General features: G+C 39.4%; 1 protein-coding gene across 17 annotated transcripts in view; it reads right to left on the bottom strand.

The window, feature by feature from the left end:
* Positions 1-1,154: 1,154 nt before the first annotated feature.
* The window catches only part of slc2a9l2 (solute carrier family 2 member 9, like 2), a 110,523-nt gene continuing 87,263 nt past the window's right edge, over positions 1,155-24,414 (bottom strand). For all 17 annotated transcript variants that reach the window (XM_044167442.1, XM_044167483.1, XM_044167396.1 and 14 more), the window contains one exon: positions 1,155-1,625. In XM_044167442.1, coding sequence (XP_044023377.1) covers positions 1,383-1,625 — 243 coding nt within the window. In that variant the 3' untranslated portion in view covers positions 1,155-1,382. The remainder of the gene's footprint in view (positions 1,626-24,414) is intronic.

Below are 24,414 nucleotides of genomic sequence, written 5' to 3'. Positions count from 1 at the left end.
TGAAACGAGTGACGTTACATAGCACTGAGCGAGGGGGGTGGTGCTTGGTCCATTTTCAAGCAGGAAAATAAATGGTGGCCTGGTCACAAACTTTCTAAAAAATAACAGCTAAACAGTACCCTAAAATGTGTTTCTGAAAACATTTGAGGCAGGAAATAGGCAATGCAGTAACACAATCTTGATTCATATTTGATCGGGACTGCCTAGTCTGACAGATTGATCTGAGTTTCGTGAGCCTGGTGAGTTGAGCTGGACAGACCTGCTGACTGGACACAGGCCCAGACCTACAACCAGAGTAGCAAAACTTGTGACATGTGATTTTTCAAATAATATGCCACCATATACGTCACCTGCCTCTAGATCAGCCAATAGCAAAATTAAATTGCAATAGCCAGGTTTCAACCTGTAGAGGGTAGTCACTATGCATATTTATAACACAAAATGTAGAATTCAAATACTTTGCACACAAGATTTGGACCTGAATCCATCAACAACACTAAATACCCATATACATTGGTTTTCAGCTGGCAAAAATGGTTTGGGGGTTTAGTGACTTTAAGGTTTTAAAATGTAAAAAAAAAAAGTTCTATAAGTATTTCACTCACTGTTTAAACAACATGCAGTTATAATTTTTGTTTTTAACTTCATATATTTGATCTGTAATTTTCATAAATAGTCCTAAGCACATTTAATCATTTTGTTAGTAAATATTATGTAAATTTAAATTGATCCTACTGTCATTTTTTTTTTTTGGAAATATTTGTTTATGAATTTTTTTATTAAAGCAAAAGTTTTCTTGAATTTTGTTTACATGTTGAGAACAATATCATGTTGTACAAATGTATAAATAAAGAAAATGTCATGAAAAAGTCTGGTTTCTTGTAGTTAATTAGTGACAGAAAAATACGAGACATCCTGCAGATAGAAACAAATGAAAGAGCAGGGGGAATTACTAGATAATTAAAATAATTATAATTAGAATAAGTTCTCTTTTAAATCAAACATCTCTTTCCACATGAGTGGAAAGTATTGTTCATTTAAAAAAAATTTTTATAATAAATTCTAATCCCTTTTGTAACTTGAATTACCTCAACAATCTAGCAATTTGATTGTTTTAACTGTATATTGACTAGTAAGCAGAACATGAAATCTAGTGGGTTTGATTAATTTTAATAAGAGACATAAACAAATCATTGTTGTAAACTGAAATACTGTAATATTAAATATCCCTGTCATACAAAACATACAAAATACCTAAATACATTGAAACTGCCCAAAAGCATTGGTTTTCATTTCATTGATCACAGTCATTAAATAGATATGTATAAACAACAAATACTTAGAGTTTATATTTCAGCCCTGCTTAAGTGTAGTTTGTTCAGTTAGAAGGAACTCTCCATTTTAATGACATCTTGGACTTTTCCGTTCATGTCAGGCTTGATGGACAGAACCAGCTCCATTTCATGGCTGGGGGAGGGGACAGGGATTTTGTTGATCTTGGCAAAGCTCTGACTGATGTCCATAAATGTTTTGTTTTTGGTTTCAGGGAGGACGACATAAAGGTAGATAGATCCAAAGGTGCAGACCACCACAAACACCAGGAAGGCAAAGGACTGCAGCTTCTCCTACACAAACAGAAAACACATAGGCAGGAATTAGACAGATCCGATTCCTCTGTGTCAAGATACAGTGTACGTTTTCTGAAAGGACTCTGGAAAAGGAATGAAAACATGTTAATCAAGCACCAAGGGTTAACATAACTTCAAGAGTAAAATTAACTGACAGCACACTGTCAGTCACTTTCATTCTATTAATTTAGATTTTCCTATTTTAGCATTTAAAGCATTTGATGATTACTGTTCTCCCCCTCCACAGAGCCAAATCCTGCAATTTTGCAGCCATCCTAAACTCTTGCTAACTCCAGAGAGACATCGTCTGTGGCATCTGTTTTGTTATCTGTGTATGTCGTGCCGCAAGATTTTCCACTCAAAAGGTCCCACAGGCTTGTTTATGAGGGTACGCACAAGTCAGAGAACATGACTGCTTCAGATTTTTGATGTGTTTGTGTGTTGAAAAATGTCAAAGTACCCAAAGTCTGAAAGCTAACCTTGTCCAGCGTGTTATGCCAATAATAGAGATTAGTGACAGATTTAAAAATACACACTGACTGATTACCCAGAGGGAGATTTAGAGATGTGTTGTGTGTGTGTGGGAGAGAGAGAGATAGAGAAAGAGAAAGAGAGAGGAAGAGTAAGAGAGACTTTGCATGAGGCAGAGAAAATTGACTGACCCCCACGCGGGTGTCACTGAGCTATTAGAAATGCAGTGTCCAAACAACCATGACCTCATTGAAGAACTACTTACTGCTTTGATTTTAGCTGTTATATCACCACTGCTGTTAGTCTCTAACACTGTTTTCCTCTGTTGAGTGTATTTCATAATAGCACCAAAATAAAACAGAGCCTCGTGCGAAGGGCCTGACCCAGTTTCCATGCCGCCTCTGTGACGTAACGCTCTTCTGCAAAGTTAGCAAGTTCCTCAAAAAACACTGCCTCTCCCAGTTGTCATTTGAGATGAGTCATCTTACAAACAGGATATTTCTGCATCCACTCCATCTGTCATTAATCAAATTTTTCCAAGACCCCTGGACTGAGGAGAATGAGACAGTCCCATCTTTGACACAGCGATAAGCCTTTGATCTGCTATGGTGGCTCAGCTGGGTTCAGTTTGGTGCACACACAAACTATTAGGCATGCATTCAAAGACTCATCAGTGGCTGCAGACAAACACAGAGACATACACAACATACAGAGAGGAAATGGCACTTGCAGTGATGGGGAACCCTGAGTGGGGACAAGACAGGACAGAACAGTGCAAGACTGGATGGAATAGGACAGCACAGGATAGTACAGTACCAGACATGATCGAAAAGTCAAGGACTGGATGGGACAGGATAGGAAAGGCCAGTGCAGGATGGGACGGGATAAAACAGGACAGGACTAGACAGAACAGTGCAACTCAGGTTGGGATAGGCCAGGTCAGTGCCGGATGGGACAAGACAGGACAGGACGGGATAGAACAGTGCAACACAGGACAGTCTAGGACAGGATGGGATTGGATAGGACAGGACACAAAAGAAAGAGACAGGATAGGACATAACGGTGCAGTGCTGGAGAGGAAAGGACAGTACAGGACAAGACAAGACAAGACTAGACAGGATGGAACAGGTTCGGACAGAACAGCGTGGGATGGGACATGATGGAACAGAACAATCCAAGACAAGACTGGAAAGGACAAGCTGGTGTAGGATGGGACAGAGCAGGGCAGGAAAGGACAGTCTAGGACAGGAGGGACAGGAGGGGATGGGATAGGACAGGAAATAAAGCGAGGAGATGGGACAGAACAGCGCAGAATGGGACAGGACAGAGCAGGACAGGATGGGACAGAGCAGTACAAGCCCTACAGTCTAGAACAAGACAGTACAGGCTAGAACAGGAAAGAAGGGACAGGATAGGAAAGAACAGTGCAGAATGGGACAGGACAGTCTAGGATAGAACAATGCAAGGCAGGATGGGATGGGCCACACCTGTGCAGGATGGGACAGGACAGAAACTAGATACCTAAATACTAGAAACTAGATAGAAATGGCCATGACGGGACAGTCTAGGGCAGGACGGTGCAAGATAGGACAGAACAGCATAGAATAGGACTCTAAGACAGAACAATGCAAGACAGGATGGAATAGGCCACACCTGTGCAGGATGGGACAGGACAGAACTAGATAGAAAAGGCCAGGATGGGACAGTCTAAGACAGAACAGTGCAAGATCAGACTGGAGTGAAGGACAAGACATGGTGGGGCGGGACGGGACAGGACAGAAACAAATTAGGACGGAAGGGGACAGTCTAGTATGGGATAATCTGGTACAGAACATTGCAAGACAGGAAAGGATAGAACAGGCCAGTGCAGGACGGCACAGGACAGGACCAAAAAGGTCAGTTCAGGACAGGGCAGGGCAAGATGGGAATAGACAGCATAGGACAGAAAAGTGTAGAACAGGACAGCTAAGATATAACAGTACAAGATTGAATGGGAGTAGGACCAGATGGCATAGGACAAAGCAGTGCAAAATGGGACAGGATGGGATAGGACAGGACACACGGGTATAGAATAGGACAGGACAGAACAGTACAGGACAGGACAGCGGTAAAGGAGAGGAGAATGTTTAAACATCCACTGTGGACATAAATCTGATGGAGACAATAAAAAATGTTTGGGTCTAGCGACAGCCCGTTGCTGGAAAACATACTGTCATGGTCACTGGTTTCTGGGAAAATACTAAGTCATCATCGATGGTGGGGGTGTAAACTGTGTGCTGTGGTGGCGGGGGATTATTTGCATGTGTGTGGGCTTTTATAGATTGTGTCGAACCTTCCCAATGGGAGGCGCACTCAAGGTCAGTGTCTGCGATGCATGAAAGACTGAACTGTGCATAAGATTACACTGCAAATGTCCACACTGGGCTGTTTAGAGATTTTATGGATTACCATATGTCAATCCTGTCACATCCTGGGAGCACGACAACGCAAATCATTTAGCATAGCTACGATAATCCTAACTCATTAGCAACACATACAAACGCATACAAACTCACAGCATACTAATGAAGGTGATTGAGTGTGATGGCTCATTAGTCTTTACAGATAAACAAATAGAGCCTGTTGTTATTGCCACATTTTATATTTCATAGTGTCAATAAATCATCCGTATGCAAACTGCATTTAGTTCAATGTTTGAAAGTAACCGGAAAAGGTCATTAAATGCTAACAAATCGCAAATAATGACCCTCCACACTGATCAATACATTACAAAAGATAATTCCAATACATTAATTTCATATCATTGTATATGTATATAAGACATCTACTTTTCATAAATTAATAAAAACAGGTCTGTTTTCATGCATTTTTAAAGATAAGTCAATGGGGTTTTTAAATGATTATTTAGTTTTAGGAGAATTTTCTTAACCCACAATAGAAAAATTCAAAATTTGGAGATACATGGTTTCACAGGACAGCATGCTATGTTGTAATAAGGTGGATTGTGATTCAGTAGCAATTAATTATTGTGAATCAGCATCAGAATCTAGCTGAAATTCAAACCTCATTTTTGACCTTGGAAACATGTAGTTGACAATCTCACCACAGGGTCCATTTAGTAGCTGTTCCAGAGCTTTTGATCACATCACACATCATCAGTAGGTCATTCTTAGGTCTTTGCTAGCCTAGTAACCCGATTGAAAGCTCCAGAACAGCAACTAATTGGAGCTTGTGGTAAGATTGTTTTGTCAATCAATGTAATCTCCATTTGCACCCAAAGGGAGATCCCCTCCAGAAATGTACAGTCTGTGGATTCAGGGAAGATCGCCTTTTTCATGGAAACAATCAAAGCTAAAACATTCCCACATGCATATACCAGTAATGTGGTTTTCAACAGTCCTACGTGATAGTAATTTAGATGCTTGTAAGATGACTCTGTAAAGCATCACTGTTCATTTTCATGATCAATACCTGTCTGGATTATAAAGGTGAGTGAAGGCTAATAAGGCATTTGTAGCTCCTTTATTAAAAATGATAGTTCTGTCCAACATTTGCAATGCCATTTGCACTTGACTGTTCACTGTTCTCATCTGTCTTTTCCTTTTTTTAGCTCTATATACTTCCAGGAATCTGTCATGACATGTGATAGGTGCCGTCAGTTCTGTCTTAAAGGAAAATTGGAAGTTTGCTTTGCTAGTGTTCTTATTGCAATTCATAGACTGTGCACAACAGTCCTCTGTTTCCATTATTTCTAGCCTATTTCTTCCAAAGGTGGATTTGTGGCCACAGAATGAAACATGATAAAAGCAAGAAAAGGGCAGGCTAAATAAGAGAGCTCTGCGAAAATTGTAAATAAGGCTATCAGTGTGGCAAACTGCAATGGGCTGCAGACTGTGTGTCAGCTGAAAATGAACTGATGGTGCTTGATATTCAGTACAGCGCTATGACATCAAAATCCGCCTCAACAGTGGTTAAATGAGGTCAGCTGCTGCACTGCCATTTATTAACACTTGATGATTTCCTCATGGCAAAAATGTAAGAGGTTACTGTGCCAAGAAATTATGTTGTATTGTAGATATGTCTATCACAACAATGCTCCACTATGAATAAAAAATAATTCTTTTGAATTGAAGTGAGTTTAAATTCATCCTCTTACAGTGAATATTGTGCTTTTGCTTCACATTTGATTTGCTTTAATTTAGTTATCTAAATAATTAATATTTTCAAAACTGTGACAAAGTGTTTAATAAACTGCTGCTCTTTAAAATGGAGACACTGGGATTTCCTTGCAACCCTAGAGCATAACAATGCGAAGCACTGTCTAGAGTAGAATTCAAAGTTAAAAACAAGGCGCCCCCCTATCACAGACAGAAGGTGATAGGTAGTTGGCTTGTTAGTATATTTATACCTCTGTATAAAGTGACTGTTGACATTTTTTGTTGGAAAGTCAATCAAAAAACCACAAAGTTATGCAAAACGACTAAAAAGTGATTCAAAACAACCACAAATTGACACATAACAACTACAAACAATGCAGCCGTGTCTTGCTCCTCTGTCTTGCTGTGTCTTATGCCTTTTGTGTCTTGCTCCTCTGTAGGAGGGGTGGGGGGCCTTTTATATGTCTGTGTCAGGGGCCCGTTGTCTCATAATCTGTCCATGGCTGTAGGCTATTTGGAGTTACAAATAGCAGCAATTTATGATTTAATTATTTAAAGTTGTTAATTTGGCATTCATTTATTACTGTGAATAAACAATGCAACAATTAATAATGTACAGTTTATTATTGCAAAGAATCAGGGCTTAAATTGTGGTCTAATGCATTTTTACTCATTTCCCAAATGTACCATCCTTCTTTAAAACTGTGGTAAAGAGATGTGACGGTGCAGCGGTATGTTCTCTGAACAGGGGTCAGAGCTGGTTTCAGGTGGTTTCCCGGTGTGTGCCTGGGAGTAAGTGGGCTCGGCAAAACCCCAGCCAACAAAACCAATACTGAAATATTTGTGGCATTGGCTGGCTAAAAATAACCCACTGTCGCTTTCTGTCTCTCACAATTGTCCACTCCTTATCTCCCACACCCTTTTCTTTGCCTCTCCAAATCCATTTCTACAGTTCTCCTGTGACATCGCTACCTCTTTGCTGTGTGCCTCTATTATCTGTCTAATTACATATTCAGCTCCACGTCTACTTGCCCTTCCATTGACTGACATCTATTGCCACCAACCTCATTGTACATTCATCAAATTGAAGGAGCCATCTATTTTATCATCACATTACATCTCTCCTCTCTGTCTTCTTATCTGTCCATAACACATTGAGGCAGACATGCTCATATGTTCATTCGTGTATATGCTCAGTAGTTGAAATCAGGCATTAGGGAATGAGGTGACAGTGTAGAGAGACAATGGTATAATTAGTGTCCCGTGGATCTACTGACATTCTCTAGGTGAGGTTCCACATAGCCTACCAATGTAAATCTGGCACCTTCCTGACAACAGATTGAGCCCCCTCTGATCATTAAAACTAATGAATACTGATAAAATAGCTTATAGGATTACACATACCATGTGTCTCAGACATGCTAAAACTGGACTTCAACACATTTTTGTAAATGCTTCAGAATTACTTCCACAGTACCATTTTTCCACTCCTAGCAACAGATATCTCCTTCCTGGTTATAGTGTGAGTGTTAATTGGGTGCAAAAGGGGAAGTAAACGCTATGAGAAATGAAAACAGGAAAAAGTCTCAAAGCACTTTGAATCTGTTATGGTTTGGGGTGTTTAGTTATTTCCTGATCTATGTTGAAAGAGTCCTTCCTCATGTGTCTTGATTAACTTCACTTTCTGTCTTGTGTGTTTTCGCCTGTGTGATTGTCTGCCCCGCCCTAATTAGTTTCACCTGTGCCTCATTATCCTCCCCTCACTAGAGTATTTTGTGTGTGTTCCCTTGTTTCTGTGCCAGTTGGTCTTTGTCTGTATGTCAAGCGTTTCCTAGAGTTTCCCAGTGTTGTGTGGGCTTATACTTTGTTTTCTTTGACCACGCCTGTCTTTTGGATTTTGCCTGCTCCCTGTCGGATTTGTTTGCCTGATTGGTGTGCCACATTTAGTTTTGACCTGTGCCTGTCTGACCATCCCATAATCATTTTTGTACATTTTTATTTTGCACATTAAATCATTGAACTGCTTCAAGTTATGCCTCTGGTGTCTGCATTTGGGTCGTGTTCCTGCTAGCAAAAACCGTGAAAGATCGATCAAAATGAGCAACTTAGATACTGTAAAAAAAGGGGCTTTATAGTAGAAAACTGGATGCTTCAATCACTTACATTTTTACGAGGAAATAAGCAACAAGACTTTCCAGCATATGTTAAATATTGAACAAAATGTTAAACAAAGCAAGAGAATGTAAGAAAAATGTTTTATGCTGTATTGGTGAATTGTGCCTTAATTCAACACTGCATAATTTTCCAGCCTAAAGAATGTTGTGTTTACAATGCAAAACTGACAAAAAATCAGGTGTAAGTATACTTTTGGTACATTTTTACTATATATTGATAACTGTGTGCATACCTGATTAGCTTGACGTTAAATAAGTCTCTTTTAGTTTTTAGCTACGCTAGCAATGTGGCTCTAGGGATGGCGATGTCAGTCTGTCGATCAGTCCATCACTTTGGTCCAGGCTGAAATATCTCTACCTATTGAATTGTGATGAAATTTTGCACAGGCATTAACGGTCCATATTTGTTTAAGCCGACTGACTTTAACGATTTCCCTGACTTTTCCTTTAACGCTACCATGACATGGCGAGTCAAATATCTTGACAGCTATTAAATGGATTGCAATGACATTTTCTACAGATGTTCAAAGGTCCTGAGAGGATAAATTGAAATAAACTTTGGTGATCCCCTGACTTTTAATCTAGCACTGTCATCTTATCAAAAAACACATGTATCCACTCCTTTGGTTTATGACCAAATACTGCAAAACTACTGACATTCCTATCAGCCTAAGTTTTACCTTTTTGGGTTTAGTGCTGATTAGCACATGTTAGCATGCTAACAGGCTAAAGTGGTTAACATAACATACCTGCTAAACATTAGTATGTTAAGCTAGTTCATTTGTTAAGTTTCTCTTTGTGTAACTGTGTAAAATGTAAGACCGCATGATGAAGTATATTTGTTATAGTTTATGTGAGGCAGTGTTTTCATTACAAACATTTTTCTTAGCAAAATGTGAAATTAATTTCCTAACTTACCTCATAAAACATTTGCAAAGCCTTTTTAAAATGTGTTATAAGCTGTATTAATATTAACTGCAGTTACAGTTAACCTAGCCCTAGCCTTCGTCTCCTCTCATTGGTAAATGTCCACCGTTAAGGCCTCTGCAGTCGGCAGAAATGTGTATCACGTACTTGTGACAGAACATCAGATGCAAACAATACAGGACGTGCTCATCAAAACATTGTTATACAGCACCACTAGTAGTCAAAAAATCCACAGAGTACCTTAAGTGTTTGTATCTGGACACTAAGGTTTTAGAAATATCACACACATCTGTTCCTCGTGTGAAAATTGGGAAGCTAACCCATCACATGCGGGAAACCTGTAATCACTGTGAGTGAAAGTACCCCTATGTGATCTATATTCTTCTTATATTTTTGTGCCCTGTTTGTGTTTCATCTTAAAATCAACAAGACTAAAGTAAAAGGGAAAAAAAGACTGATCCTGGAAAATAACAACTTCCACCTCTAAGAAACCACTGTCTGAGTGTTTGATATGCCCTTTTCGGCTATTTCAGTTCTAAATTCACTCTTTGCCTCCCACACATGACACACTGGTGCAGCTGACTGAAAGGACAAAATTAGGTTTATCTGCAGGGGCTGCAGAGAAAACAGGCAGAAAACATTGACAGAAGGTCAACCCAACGTTACTACAACATCCAGCCTGCAGCAAGCAAAGTTTCACTCTGATCTCAAACTTCTGCGCTGACTTTTGTCTAACTCTTTCTGTTTCTCTCTATGAAAGTGTCCTTCAAGTTACAGTAAGAGGAACCTTGCCTGTGTGTGCGTGCATGTGTGTCCTGGTTGGAATAATGCATTTTAATGGTTCAAAAAAAAAAAGTAAAGGTTGCAACAGTGGGCAGGACATTGTACTGAAGAGGTGTAGTCAAGCATACTGTAGAAAAGCTGCAGGGAAACTGCACTAGATACACATGTACAGTATTAGATTTGACTGTTAATTGTGGTCCCCTCACCTGTTTTGTTTACCTTGACCATGTCTTATACTGCATCTGTAGTTTGAGAAAGTGTAACTAAAGTCATTTATGGTGGTTTAGCAATTTCATATGATATATGTAGTATTCAACTGCAGCAGGAGTATGCCATGTAATGACATGAGCTGTAATGTGAACTGCGTGTGGATGAACAGAAATGAGCCATGCTGTTCGCTCAATAAAGTCAGGCTGTAATGGAGATAGGTGTACTGTAATACAGGTTAATTTGAATTTCCTGTGTAGTTCCTTCGCATTAAGTTTATTACTGGATACAGCACAGTGATATGTTAATGAATTTCAGAGTCCCTGCTCCTGTGTTTCAGAACTTAACAAGGTTATGCCTGAAATGTCCTGTGCTCATGTCGTTTGTGCTTATCCTCAGCAGAGTGTGACTGTAACTGAATCGACTAGAGGTCAGACTCATTTCTGAGTTACAAGGCCATGATGCTCATGCATGCACACTATTTCTAGCACAGTGTTTGAAAAATTCAATACAAGACTAAAGATGCAGATAAGGCACACAAAAGGGTGATAGTCTCTGGATTAAACAAATCCCAAGAATCATTTTAAGTGAATATACAAGCACAAGAATTATGAATTGACATATCGGACTTCATGTAACATCACAGTCGTCTATAATAAGATATTCATGCATTATATATTCTATAATGTTGTCTGGTGCCTCAGTACTGAATATGCAGCAAATTAAATGCAATTACTCAGTGTTTTTAGAAAGTAAATTGTAGATTCACCAGTATTAACTGTCCTGCCTCTCTTTGAAGCATTAACATGGATGTTTTCCTGCATTAATTTTAAGTCAGCCAATGCTTTGGAGGGAGTAATGCAGTAAAACTTGCTCCATTATGTTCCCAAGATTGGAATTTTAAAAAGGTATGTAATAAGGCATCCTTCAATATGAAGTCAATTATTTGTGTACCTTATGTATTCATTCAATCATAAATTTAATAATATGAATATATTTCCAACCCATGTATTGTATTGAGTATTTTCCAAAACAACTTATGTGATAGACTGTAAAATAAACACATAAAAATGAACTAAATCTCTCTTTAAAAAATCTCTCTGAAAGATGAAACCCTTAAGCAAAACTTCTCAATCTGCACCAAGTATTTCTATTAACAGTAAATGATTGTTTATAAACAGCTAAAAACAAGCCCCTGGCTCTTTCTGCAAATGAAGGCCAAAATGGAAAAGTGAAGAAGTACTTGAATAAGTTGAGAAAACTGTAGGTTCAAGAGGGCATGAACTTCAGCGTACATATCTATATTTTTTTCAACTCACGAAGATTGAAATGTCAAATTCCATTAGGATCTAATGAGGGACAAGTGGGACATTATGACCGAGGGCAAAGTTCTGCCTCCATAAAAAGCAGAGCTGAACTATGTCCTTGGCACAGAGGGCAATTATAACAGACGGTAGGGCTTAACTTCTCATATTAGGAAATATAAAATTGAATATGTAAAATTCTATCTACTGTCAGGTAGATAGGTAACAATTATAGTGTAAATGCTATTTTTTTCAAATGTCTCTCTTATACTTTTTCAGACATTTTCCAGACAATGGCACATTGTGTTCAGTTCAGTCGTTAGTTTAGGTCAGCACTTTAGTAATATTCTCTTTTTTCAGCAAATTAGATGAGAAGATCTATACCGCTCCCATGTCTGTACATTAAGTACAAAGCTAAATACAAAGCTGGAGCAGCGGGCGATAAGCCTAGCTTAGCACAGAGAAATGATCTCTTATCTAGACGAACAATTTTATCTATCTGCCCAGCATGTCTGTGAATGGCATCTCTGGCTACTTGCCTGGCAACCTCACCAAGACAAGAGTCTGAAAATCACTGGTGGTATGGATCTTCTCATCTAATTCCTGGCAAGAATTTGAATAAGCACATTTCCAAATACGTCAAAGTATTCCGTTAAGTACAGAGCAGGACCCAGGAGGCATTTAGTCTAGCTTAGCATAGCATAATGAACAACAGTTTATCCATTTACTTCTCTGCAGAGCGGCTACAGCACTGGTTGTGTGAAGACAAGACTCTGGAAAGTCACTGCACCTGGCTGTTCGCAAAGAAATAGTCACAGCACGTAACTACCACTAAAACCACTAATTGTCATTTTTACATTTCTGTTTGTGTATCAATTAAACAAACAAGGTCAAGTTTATAATCGGCTATAAGCTGCTATAATCAGTGTTTTTATTTTAACAAACTATTTGTTTGTGAAAGGAACTTGTAGTGATAAACCCACAGAGAATTAGCCCCGACTCTGCAGTTGCGTTTTAGCATCTTTCAGCTCATTGTTTTGGTTTTACAGCCCACAACTTTACTGTTTTGATTCACTCTCACAGCTCTCATCTGCATAATTTTTGGCAGGAGCAGGAAGCTCTTTTCAGCAAAACAGCCCTTAAAAACCACCATACGCTACCTGCCCAGACCGTCAGACAGACAAAGTTAGCAACTAGCTGGTGAACATAGTAGAGCATTTAGCAACTAAAGAGCCAGATAATTCCCTCAGGAGTTGGCTGAGACCAAAAGAAGAGTAAATATTGGACTTACATTCATCAGTAGGACACAAACATGACTCCAAATGAATGCGAATGTTGCTCCGTATCTGTTGAATGTGTAAATGGGCAACTGTTTGTTAACAAATTTGAAATATCAACTTAAAAGGTGGTAATAATGTCAGTGTTGTGTTCACAGCTTGTTTCCACCACCCCCAAGTGGCCAAAAAAATCTGTTATTGCAGGTTACACTCGGAGAACAGGAAACTATAACAAAACATTAAGCAACACCTTACATTCATATGAAACCAATTCATGTACAAGGTCTGTGGTAACACACAGAAGAAAAAGCCAATGAACATGCAACCTGGAAAAGAGACAGCTAATCTATAAATAACATGTTTGATTTACAACACACACAGCTCACACACCAAACTATTTTATTTGTGACCTTGGGGGATTGAGGTGTTAGAGAGAGAGAGTGAAAAGGAAAAAGACAAAGAGACAGTGAAGGATAAAGACACAGAAAAGCACAAATTATATTTGCGGTTGCTTGAATATGTAAGAGGTCAAAGGAACAGGAGATGAAGTTCTCAATGAATCCCTTAGCTAAAGTCCTTGGGAGATATATGTGAATGTATTGCAGAGGAACAGAAAGAAGGAGGACATGACACTTAGAGAGAAAGGAGACATGAAAGGAGTACAGGGCTGGTGCACAAGTACGTGGGCAGTAAAATGAAGAGCCAGACCATTTCAAACTAAAATGTCACATTGATTTCTCCTCCCTGCAATTCAAGAGCAACCTCTATGGTAGCATTCACTTTATAAACCAATAGAACTGATGTATACATGATCAAGGTAAGTATAAAAATGTCACTTTTAGTGTATAGAGTGATGATTCATCTGACAGCGCTGTCATCGGCTCGTCTTTACAGGTAAATGACCTGTATTCATCATTGTATACAACAGCGTGGGTGACTATAGTCAAGCTATCACAACTGTCCTTATTTTCTGGTTAGAGAAAACATTTCTCCTTCAATTGATCCAAACATGCATTTATTTCCAAACATGAGGGGGTTGGCAATCTTAACAGATGCAATGTTTTGGTAGGAATATTGGATCTGCAACATAAAATAATAATAATTACTTCACAGTAGAATCAAATTGGGAATTTAACAAGGGAAATCAGTTACATGAATGAAACCTACTGTATACTACCAAATAACCACAAAGGGTCTGGGCATGAACATTAGTGAAACACTACTATAGCGCTGGCTTCAAGAAGTAGAAAGTCACATGACAGGCTAGATCATTGGGAGTTGCTTCAATGCGAGTTCAATGATTCCTTACACTATTCTTAGCAATGTGACAGATACAGGCTCAACTTAGAAACACAGTTAATAAAATAAACAGGCAGTAACTTAAAGATAATTTGTAGCATATAAACTGGTTACACATGTGTTCCTTAGCTAAGATGAGCACCTCGTAGGTTAAGCTAATAGCCTGCTAATTACCACATGAGCTTTTAAACAATGCCGTATTGACAATTAGTATAATAACGCCATGAAGCATAACATCAGATATTATTTATGATAACTTTGTCACAGACGTACACTGTTGTAACAAAGGATACTGATAACAAAGATTGCAGAACAGACCAGCCGAGTGAGGGGAATTAACTATTCACATGGTAAAGTCTATAACTGAATGAGTCTCTGAGGCAGAATAAGAGTGGTGTGCTGTGATGTTGAGCATCCTCCAGCAGGGAGTTTTATACAGTCATCTATTGGTCAAGATGAATGTAAAGATTTGACACGCAGAGATGAAACAGATCTGTGAAAGATGATTAATGAAGTGTCAAAGTACATCACAGGTGGTTGGATCAGTTGCAGTTAGGATGAAGAATGTACTCATTAAGAATGCCTGCCGAGACATTAAAGACTGCTACAAAACATCAGAGAGAGAGAGGGAAAGGAAGTGTGAGAGTAAATACAGAATACACATACAGGCAAAGGTACACTTTGTTTTCCCAACAAAACTCCTTTCTCCTACCTTACTTCTCCAGCCCAATTAAAAAAAGCAAATGCACATAATCTGGTTCATTTTCAGGCTAATTTTCAGGCTTGTTTTCGATTCATTCTCACTGCAGATCAGATAAATCCTCCAGGCTGTCTGTTACTAAAAATTCCCTTACTTTGCATTTGCACAAAGTCTCATCTTCTATCCCCTTCACCAGCTTGTCCAATTAATTTACAGTAGCTCACTAAAAAGACCAATTGTTTTAGTTTCTCCCATGAAGCAGCACTTACAGGGAAACTTTGGCGCTTTTCAAGTGGATTTCCAGTCAGTCTTATATGTAGTCCATTGAAGCAATACATTTCTGACTGCATGCTATATTGACAGAGAAAGCTAACTTCACCAAGTAGTACTTCCTACATCCAGCGCAGTCATTTGACATAGCTGGAGGTACAGAAGAACTACAAGCGATGTCAGCTTGGATTTCTAACTTCCTGTCTGGGTAGCTGGGAGCGTGCTCTAGATAGAACTTCCTTGTTATCTTTGCTTGTATTGCAAACTAGCTACGTTTCTAACAGTGAAAATGGCATCTCAAATTAAGTGTGTGCAAAGGATGTTATGGACGAGGCATTTTACAGTGTTTTTGCTGACTGATATTCAGCGATATTTATTCAAGCCAGAGTATACGCAGAAGAAATGCAGTAGAGAGAGGCTGAAACTGCAGCTGCATTAGCCATGCAAGAGCATATGGCTGCCGGGGACCATCCAGGGGGCTCAAATCGCCCTCCAATGCCAACAGAAACTGAATTATTCTACTATTTCAGCGTGGGCAGTTTTTGTTGGATGATGTTGTGACGACAACCCCCCGTGTGTGTTACTGCATGCAGTGCATTAAGTTTTACTCATAACTTGGACAGAGGTGTGCTGGAGACCTTCTTCATGATCCCGAAGATAAACTGGAAAAGACAACCAAGACCAGCAGGGCTGAGAGGGCAGATGAGTATTTTTGTCACCTAATGCTATGTTTTGGCCAACAAAGTAATAGCTAACGTTATAGGCTACAGGTGGTACTCAGGGCGATGTTAGACTAATGTTGTAATATTTAGGGACAGTCAAGAGAAACTGTGGGAATGTTAAGCCTCATTTGAAGCCAACAAAATAACGAGTGTATGTTGAATGCTGTGTTTTTTCATGTTTTGTGGAACTTTATTAACGTTACTGTAACAGCTAGCCAGCAGAGTGCTGCTGAGGAGAACTCAGCTTACTTTGTCAATATAGCACTCACTGATGAATTGACTGCATATATACATATACCATCAAGACTGACTGGAAATCCACTTGAAAAGCGGCAAAGTTTCCCTTTAATGAGCTGAGTCTGTCAATGTGTTTTGGGAATAGTGGGAGTATTGACAAAGTAAGTCTGACATAGAACATGTACCACTCTGTGGAAATAAGATTTTCATCAATAAAAAACATGGGGCATTTATTTAGGTAACTGAAATGAATTTGCAGTGTCCCAATATGCGTATATGTGATATTGAAATATAGCATGAAGGGCTTGAGGGAATTGTAATGAGGATATAGGCTTTGTAATACAGGATATAGGCTACAATACATAAAATGCACAACATACACGATTTATTAATGAAAATAAATCTCTCCTCAGGAAGTATTTGTCAATTGAGAGTTATGAGCACTTTCAGTGCAACAAGCAAAATAGTTTTCAACCTCGGTATGTGGTGGTTTTGGTGTATCACTTCTTGGTTTATTTTGTAGTAGTCTCCTTCCCTTGTGTGTCTTGTGTTTTTACTTCCTGTCTGTGTTTTCCCTCCAGTTTTGATTGTTGGTCCTCCCTTGATTGTTGGCACCTGTGTCTTGTTATCTCACCTCCCCTAGGGTATTTAGTCTTGGTCTTTTCTTTGTTCTGTGTCGGATCATTGTTGTACACATGGTGTTGTTCCTTGCTGAGCCCTTGATTATTGGATTCTTTGTTCTCCGGTGAACCTTGTTTGGATTTGTGGATTTGGCCTGCTCTCCTGTGAACTGTGTTCCCCCCTTGGACTCACTCCCCTGCTTTCACCCATGCTATCCGGTACTCATCTGCATTTTGTCTGCTCATTACCTGTCTGCTCACCTCTGCCTGTTCTTGCATGCATTCCACCCCACAATAAACACGGTAGTCATCCGGCTACTTCACCCTGAGACTGCTTCCTTGTCATCTGCTTTTGGGTCCACATACTTCTCTATAGCACCCCCCCTACGACACGGTACTGAAACAAAGGGTAGCGCTGCATCTAATTCTATGGCTTGGCGTCTTCTGAGAAAATACAGCTCTAACACGCCCGTTCGGTCTGTGCTTTCTGTCATAAAGTTCTGCTGGTGGATGTTTAAATACTGGTAAGGCTTATTGTTTTAGCTTTCTTTTTCAGATTTACACAGGAAACAAATGATTTTTTTTAAAGGAGTTTTAAACTGATTTTCACTTTGTTTTTATGGCTTCATACATCCAAAAGTTGTTTCTTGCCACATGACACAGCTGGACTGGTAATCTGGCATACCGGGCATTTTCCTATTGGGCCGACACACCTTGGGGGCCGGTCGCAGGCAAAATATTAATTTTTTTTTGCTGATGACTGGCCCATAAAGCAATGGCAGCAGCCCATTGGTTTAATTTGTATAATAACACTAGACTGTGCCAATCACCTCTCTTATGGGCTGGCCCCATCCCCCTCTGTTTCTCGTGTCTAGATGCGGATGCCGCCAAATGTGCACAAATCACAGGTACAGCATGTTTACTGCAGGGGCTGCAGTAGTGCTTCAACATCTATGGCGACAGCATTAACATTACTCATCATTATGCAGCAACAGGTGGAAGGAGAGGTGGCTGGCCATGTGAGGAGCAGTGTGACAGGGTAGCAGAGGAACTGAGTGAGCAGGAGGCGAGTGTAGTTGAAGCGGTAAGCAGGGAGTAGCATGCGTCAGCTACTGCTGGTCATTGAGGCATTGTTTTTGTAGCCTAGCATAGTTGCCTAATGCTGTTGCAACTGCGGCTGGCTAAGCATTGAGTGACCTAGGTCCATATAGTATTATAATCAGTGGTGGAAGAAGTATTCAGATTCTTTACTTAAGTAAAAGTACTAATACCACGCTAATTTTAACTATTTTATTTACTGTTGGGTAGTTTTATCTACAGCAATGCATCATGGTCTATATGCACGCTGTCCTGTGAGAACCATGTATCTTTAAAAAGTCAACTTTTCATGAGCTCAGAAAAACAGCCTGTTTTCAGCTTTGTGATGGTGTTTGGACACTTTCCAACTAATCCAAGGAGGGTTTCAAATAGTTTACTCAGCTTAAGAAGTAGGAGGATTTTCTCAACCCGTAAAAGAACACTTGATCCTTCAGTTTATCACAAACATTCAAATTCAGAGATACATTGTTTTAAGTGCACAGGAACGGTATGAAAAATTATAATCTGAAAAGGAACTAGTGACTAAATCTGTCAGACAAATGTAGTGGAGTACAATATTTGCCTCTGAGGTGTAGTGGAGTAGAAGTAGTTTAAGTTGCATTAAATGTAAGTATCAAGTAAACTACAAGTACCTTGAATTTGTTCTTAAGTACAGTACTTAAGTAAATGAATTTAGTTACATTCCACCACTGATCATAATATTATTAAAATTATTAGGCTCAGGGTTCCCTTGATAAAGATGCATGAAAATGATGTTTAATAGGTTACATCTGTAGCTCTACTGTGTAAAATGTATGCCTGCTTATGTATTATCCTAGTACAGTGAAAAAAAATATTTTCATTTCCAACAACAGGCAACAAAGTTGTTGTTTATTTTCAGGAATGATATACAGTACACTATGTGGTATGGATTACTGTTATTACTATTTGTACTCCAGACCTTTCTCCATCTATAGTATGTTCAATCTGTTTGGTGCTGCACATTCACATGGTAGGCGCGTGAGCACCAGTGTGCATGCAGAGAGGTGAATTGTAGTTAAAACTCCCTAAATAAACAAGCACACCCTTGATCTAATTGGCCTATCACATAAACAGGTCCATTACTCCTCTCTGAACATTAATATAAAACAAAAAGGTGATCTGTTAATTATATGCAATAGTCATCATCAATATTTGGATACTGGAAATCTGTATGAGCTGAATAGTTAGTTTAGTATCCAATTAAATGAGATGGAACAGCTCTATGCATTTATTGAACTATTTGGTCATTACCAGTATGGTATTGTTTAAATTGTACAGCTTTTTGCAAATCTTTGTCAGGGAATATCAACAATTCTCAATCTGAATTACTAATCATGTTAATACCCCACCCACTTAATTGTATTCATCTCTCCCTCTCTCCTTATGTCATTGACCAGTCGAGCCAGGTTGTTGAGGTAGCAGTGGAGGAGAGAGACAGGGAGGAACAAGAAGCTGTAGACTTGAGTATGGATATTGTGTACTCTACAGCCATCTCTCATCACCAGAGAGTCGGTCAAGAACGAGTGAATACACTGGTCCACTTGCACTGGTACTCTTGTCCACTTACTACTCAGCTTTGCAGTGGTTTGGGGGAATAGTACAGTACACATATTTAAGGGGACCGCAAGGATGGTGTACTGGTGGGTGGTGTTCGGGCCGGTCTGGGCTGAAAATGCCAGGGACGATTTTTTGTCCCAGTCAAGTCCTGCCACAGGACGACACTATTCGCTGCAGTTTACCATAAACAAAGTCCTGCCAAGTACAACTCAGAATATGCTTAAGAATAATAGAAAATTAAGAGAAAAATAAGGAGAAAACCCAAATGAGCCTCAAAGTCATTTAAAAAGCAATTTTATCTGATTGCCACACATTTTAATTCAATAATCATACATATAAATTCCCATATTTGGAGGGAAAATAAAATCTAAAAATAATGATTCCTAACAGCAGGTTACATCACCCTGGTAGCTTGTATCATCCACCCTGACAAGCCAGCACACAGGTTAAGAGTGTGGAGCAGCACACATCGCCTGTCACTGCACACAACTTGAGTCCCAGGAGCCCCAAACATGGGGGCAGACCTCCTGTCCAGGGAGAATCCTCTGAACCCACAGGCTGTCAGCCAGGTTTGGCAGAGATACTGTACCTGCAGGCCACTGTGAATAACTTTTTCTCACAAACCAATGCTGAATGCCCTTCTATCTGGCAGAAAATGATGCACTGGCACACTGTGACTGTGACTGAGTGACAGAGTTTGTATTCAAGGCACACAGAGGAATTTAACATTCTCACTCAATGGTTAGTCCTCTGGGCCTGGCTTGTGAGGGGCCAAATCAGGATGCTGCAAGTCTGCCCACCAGCATGATGGAAACCATTCAAAGTAGTCACACTTGCTGCACAAATTGGCACATGTTTATAAGTGGTGTAACAGGATGTGTTGTTCTTCCTGCAGGACATGGCAGATGACGAAAATGTCTTCTCCACTATCAAAAGGCTATCTGGCAGCCATATTAGCCTGTCATATGGATTTTTATCAGTAACCACACTGGTGCACGTAGGGGGGGCAGCACATACTCATATTCTCTAACCCTCTGGTACTGATCTGGGATTCAACCTTGGTGTTGGACACCCTCACTCAACATCCTTTTGAGAAAGTGCAAAAGAAAGTGTTGATGCTGAAGACAGCTCTGCCCCTGTTGTTGGCATTAGGGGCAAAGTGCAGACCACAGTCCACCAGTTTGTCCCAGAGCTGTCCAAGCTGCTTTAGTGGGGTAACAGATCCTATTCTACACAGGGCACTGCCACATCACAGGCCTTGTTAAAGGGAGTGTCAATTCAGGACACTTGACTCCTCAGATTCAGAGCAGATTACCTGGGGTACTTAATCTCTTTGGGGTTGTCTGTCTGGATGGTCAGAGTGTAGCAATACGGGAGCTGTCCCTATCTCCTATAGAGACTGAATTTAAAAGAAAAAGAACTAATTTCAACAAGGCAGCAGTGCCCTGCACTTACAGACTATTCTATGCCTTTTTCAAGTGTTTGGAAGATTCTACTCATTTTATACTATGCACGCTTTAAAATCTACTAACTGATAAGACTACAAGGAGGCAATGAATAAACTAAAAAGCTTTGGATAAAGCAGTCAGCTGTGTCTTTTTCCCAGCGTGTTAGAGTGTTCTCTAATGTTTCTCACATCAGTGAAATGTGAAAAGGCAACAGAGGCCTGGGGAGCATTAATGGGATAAGAAGACCAACAAGAGCCCAGGACATTTACCCAGAGGTGTGTCTGAGTCCTGTAGAGCAAGTGGAAAAACTGTACACTTACTACACATCAGGCATGTCTCACTATCAGTGGCCCAGTACTACTTAAAGATAATATCTTACTATCATACTTACATCACAGTTATCTACCACATCTGTTGTTGGGAGACAAGTCTGTGCCCTCTTTATTGTAGTCAGTGATAATAATGCTGACAGTCAATAAGTAATTTCCTGATGAATCATTTTTAAATCACTGACATATTTGTATTGGCTCCAGCTACCTCTAGGAAAATATGCTATAATTAAAAATATGGTATTTATTTATTCATTCATTCATTATTATGTATTTGTCTTTCATGTTTACCACATTTAGTCTTGCTTTTTCTGGCCAGCCAGGTGGGGGCGTGAGATTGATAAGGAGGAAATGGACACTGGGTAGGGGCAGATAAGGAGATGACGGGGATATGTCATGTATATTGATGCTTCTTGTCACCTTTTCTGTTCAATTGACTTGAGAAGAAAACTATGCTGCTAGATCAACAGATTTAACTCACTGTGTATTTATATTTGGACATCAATTTATAGAACTTTGCAGTTAGTGGCGACAGATAAGTAATATACACAATTTACAGTATTAGAATGTGGTAAAACTATTATACTTTTTTGCTTTAAAATGCAGTGAAATTTGCTAATTTCCTCAGGAGACTGTCTGTTCTGAGGCTGTATACCAATATTTAGAGTCCTCGTCATCTCTGCAGAAAAAGTCAGACCAAAGCTCAGACCATACTTAAAACACCAAGACACAACATGGAACATACAGAATATTGTACTGAAATATAGAAATTGTACTGTATATAATGTTTTATTAGTATGTGGTGGCTTGAACTTCTTGTCTAGTATAAATAACCTCACTGAAAAGGTTTGATGATATCACATCTTTCCTCAAAAATGTATTTATCTAATGTACCACCTCCCAAATTTCACTTTGCTGCTGTCTTGCCCTCCTATGTATAATTTTTTACAGTCACTCCACCACACAACCGGAACTAAATATAGTGCACTATGTAGTAAACTGAGAGTGATTTCAGACACAGCCTATGAGTGAACTGTCTGAGTGAAAAAGTTTTCTGGAAACACACTAAAAACAAAGAAACTTGTGGCTACTGCAATAGTGCCACCCCATAAGGTTTTTTTTGCAATGCAACATAAACTAATACACAACTCAACTTGAAACTCAACAATACACAACCAATCCATCAAGAGTCCAAAGCAGGTATAAGGTACCAAGCAATATACTCTAACACCACCAAACCCAATTCTAAAGGGTACAAACACAATGTACTCATAGGAGGGTGCTGCAGTAAAGAGATTGTAAAGTGGAAAACACTGAAGTTAAAGGTAAGAACAAAGGAGTGAAGGTAAGAGTGAGAGAAAGAGAAGGAAAAAAGAATAAGACAGGGAGAGGCACAGTGGTAAAGAAACAGAGCAGGTAAAATGAGAGGAGGCAGTGATGTTGAATTGCCTGGAGCAACAGTCACGTTTTTGAAGTTGAAAGAGGACCCTGCAGTTTCCAGGAAAAACATCCCAGTTTCAGACACTAATAGACTTTTATGTCTGAAACGGTTGTATTTGCTTATTACTCCACCCTCAAAAATTACATTTATCCTCCTAAAAGTGGAGGGTCTCTCGGGTCCCACACTTCAAAGATGCTCATAATTCATAATAAACAAAGATCAAGTAACATTAAGCAATTTCATACCAGAAAAGGTGCATTAAAGGATTCTACAATAGAGGGCCAAGTCTGGCCCACTTCTGTGTTAGTCTCTGTATCACTACTTTTCATTGCCCAATGTATTTTCGTGGGTTTCTTTTATCAGGTCTTTCTGAAAAGCTAAAAACACGATAGTGGGGTTTTCTGTCAATATTCTAAGCTAAACAGGGTACATCTGTACTGGCTGGAAAAACACCTAAACACCTCCTTGTTTAAACCAAAATAAACAACAACAAAAAAACACCAAGGCGGAATACCAAAAGCAGCACGTCAGCGGCACAACAGCAGCAGTCAACGTCCACGCTGGATCTCTTCAGCCACAGTACTCAGACATTTTGTCAGAGCTCACAGCCCAATACAAAATCATGTACCTAAATCAATCTGTGAAAGAGGGGAGTAAAGCACGGGCCATTATAGACAGCTGCATTGAACAATTAATGCGTGCCTAAAAACACATCTGAAACATTTCTGACAAGGTTCAAGACTCTGGTGATTTAGTATTGCACTTACAAAGTTGTAAAACTCATAAGAGATAAATTTGAAAAAGAATGGTCAAAATCGAAGCAGCAGATGCCAAGATATCCTGACTTTAATTACAAAATATGGCCCAAGATCTAAAAACACTGGATCCTATATTTCCCATAATGCAACTCTTTCATTAGACTGCAACCCCGCCTCCTAAATGCCCACTTCTTTCAAACTCCACACCTCTGGTTAATAACGCAGGCTTTCTGTTAAAAATGTGAATTCTCAAGCAGAAACTGGGATATTATTATTATCACTGAGATGTTATTTTTTAAATCTTTCCTCAAAAATGTATTTATCTAAAAATGTATTTATCTAATGTACTGCCATTTCCTTGCAGTTATGAGATGAAAATCAGAGATTGTCACACTAACAAGGGAAATAAAAACTGTGCCTCATAATCCTAGTTGAGTAATAAAAGCAAACGGCCGGTGGAACACGTGGATTAACTGCTGTTCCTCACTGCTCTGCCAGCAGGAGTTTTCATTTCTGTTTTCAGTTTGTATAATCCAGTACTGATATTCAGTTTACTAAGAAGGAACAAAAAGTACAGTGCATGTTCAGTCAGGAACACTCTGATTATTACGTTCAAACCATTATTGTGAAAAGCTTGTAAATTAGGAGAGATCACTGACGCTTTCAGGAGCAACAATTAAGGCTCAGTAGTTGTGTATAATTAGGATATGAAATACATAATGTTATGTGATAGGACTACAGAAATATCACACTTTATTTATGCTATTTTTAATAACAAGTATGTTGACTAATGAGAGTCAGAAAGGAGGTGGAGGTGCTGGCGGAGAGTAGGCAGCACAACAACTCAACAACATGGTGTGGCAGGTAGCCACTGCAGGAATTAATGAGGAGCTGACAACTTTAATGGACTGCCAAGGTTGAAGTGACAAACATAGTTGATGTTAGTTTGGTTTAGCTGACAATCCATTGATGACTTAGTGTATGTA

The sequence above is a fragment of the Siniperca chuatsi genome, linkage group LG2, assembly GCF_020085105.1.
Source record: "Siniperca chuatsi isolate FFG_IHB_CAS linkage group LG2, ASM2008510v1, whole genome shotgun sequence".
NCBI classification, from domain to species: Eukaryota; Metazoa; Chordata; class Actinopteri; order Centrarchiformes; family Sinipercidae; genus Siniperca; species Siniperca chuatsi.
This window is presented reverse-complemented; position numbering and strand designations above follow the sequence as displayed.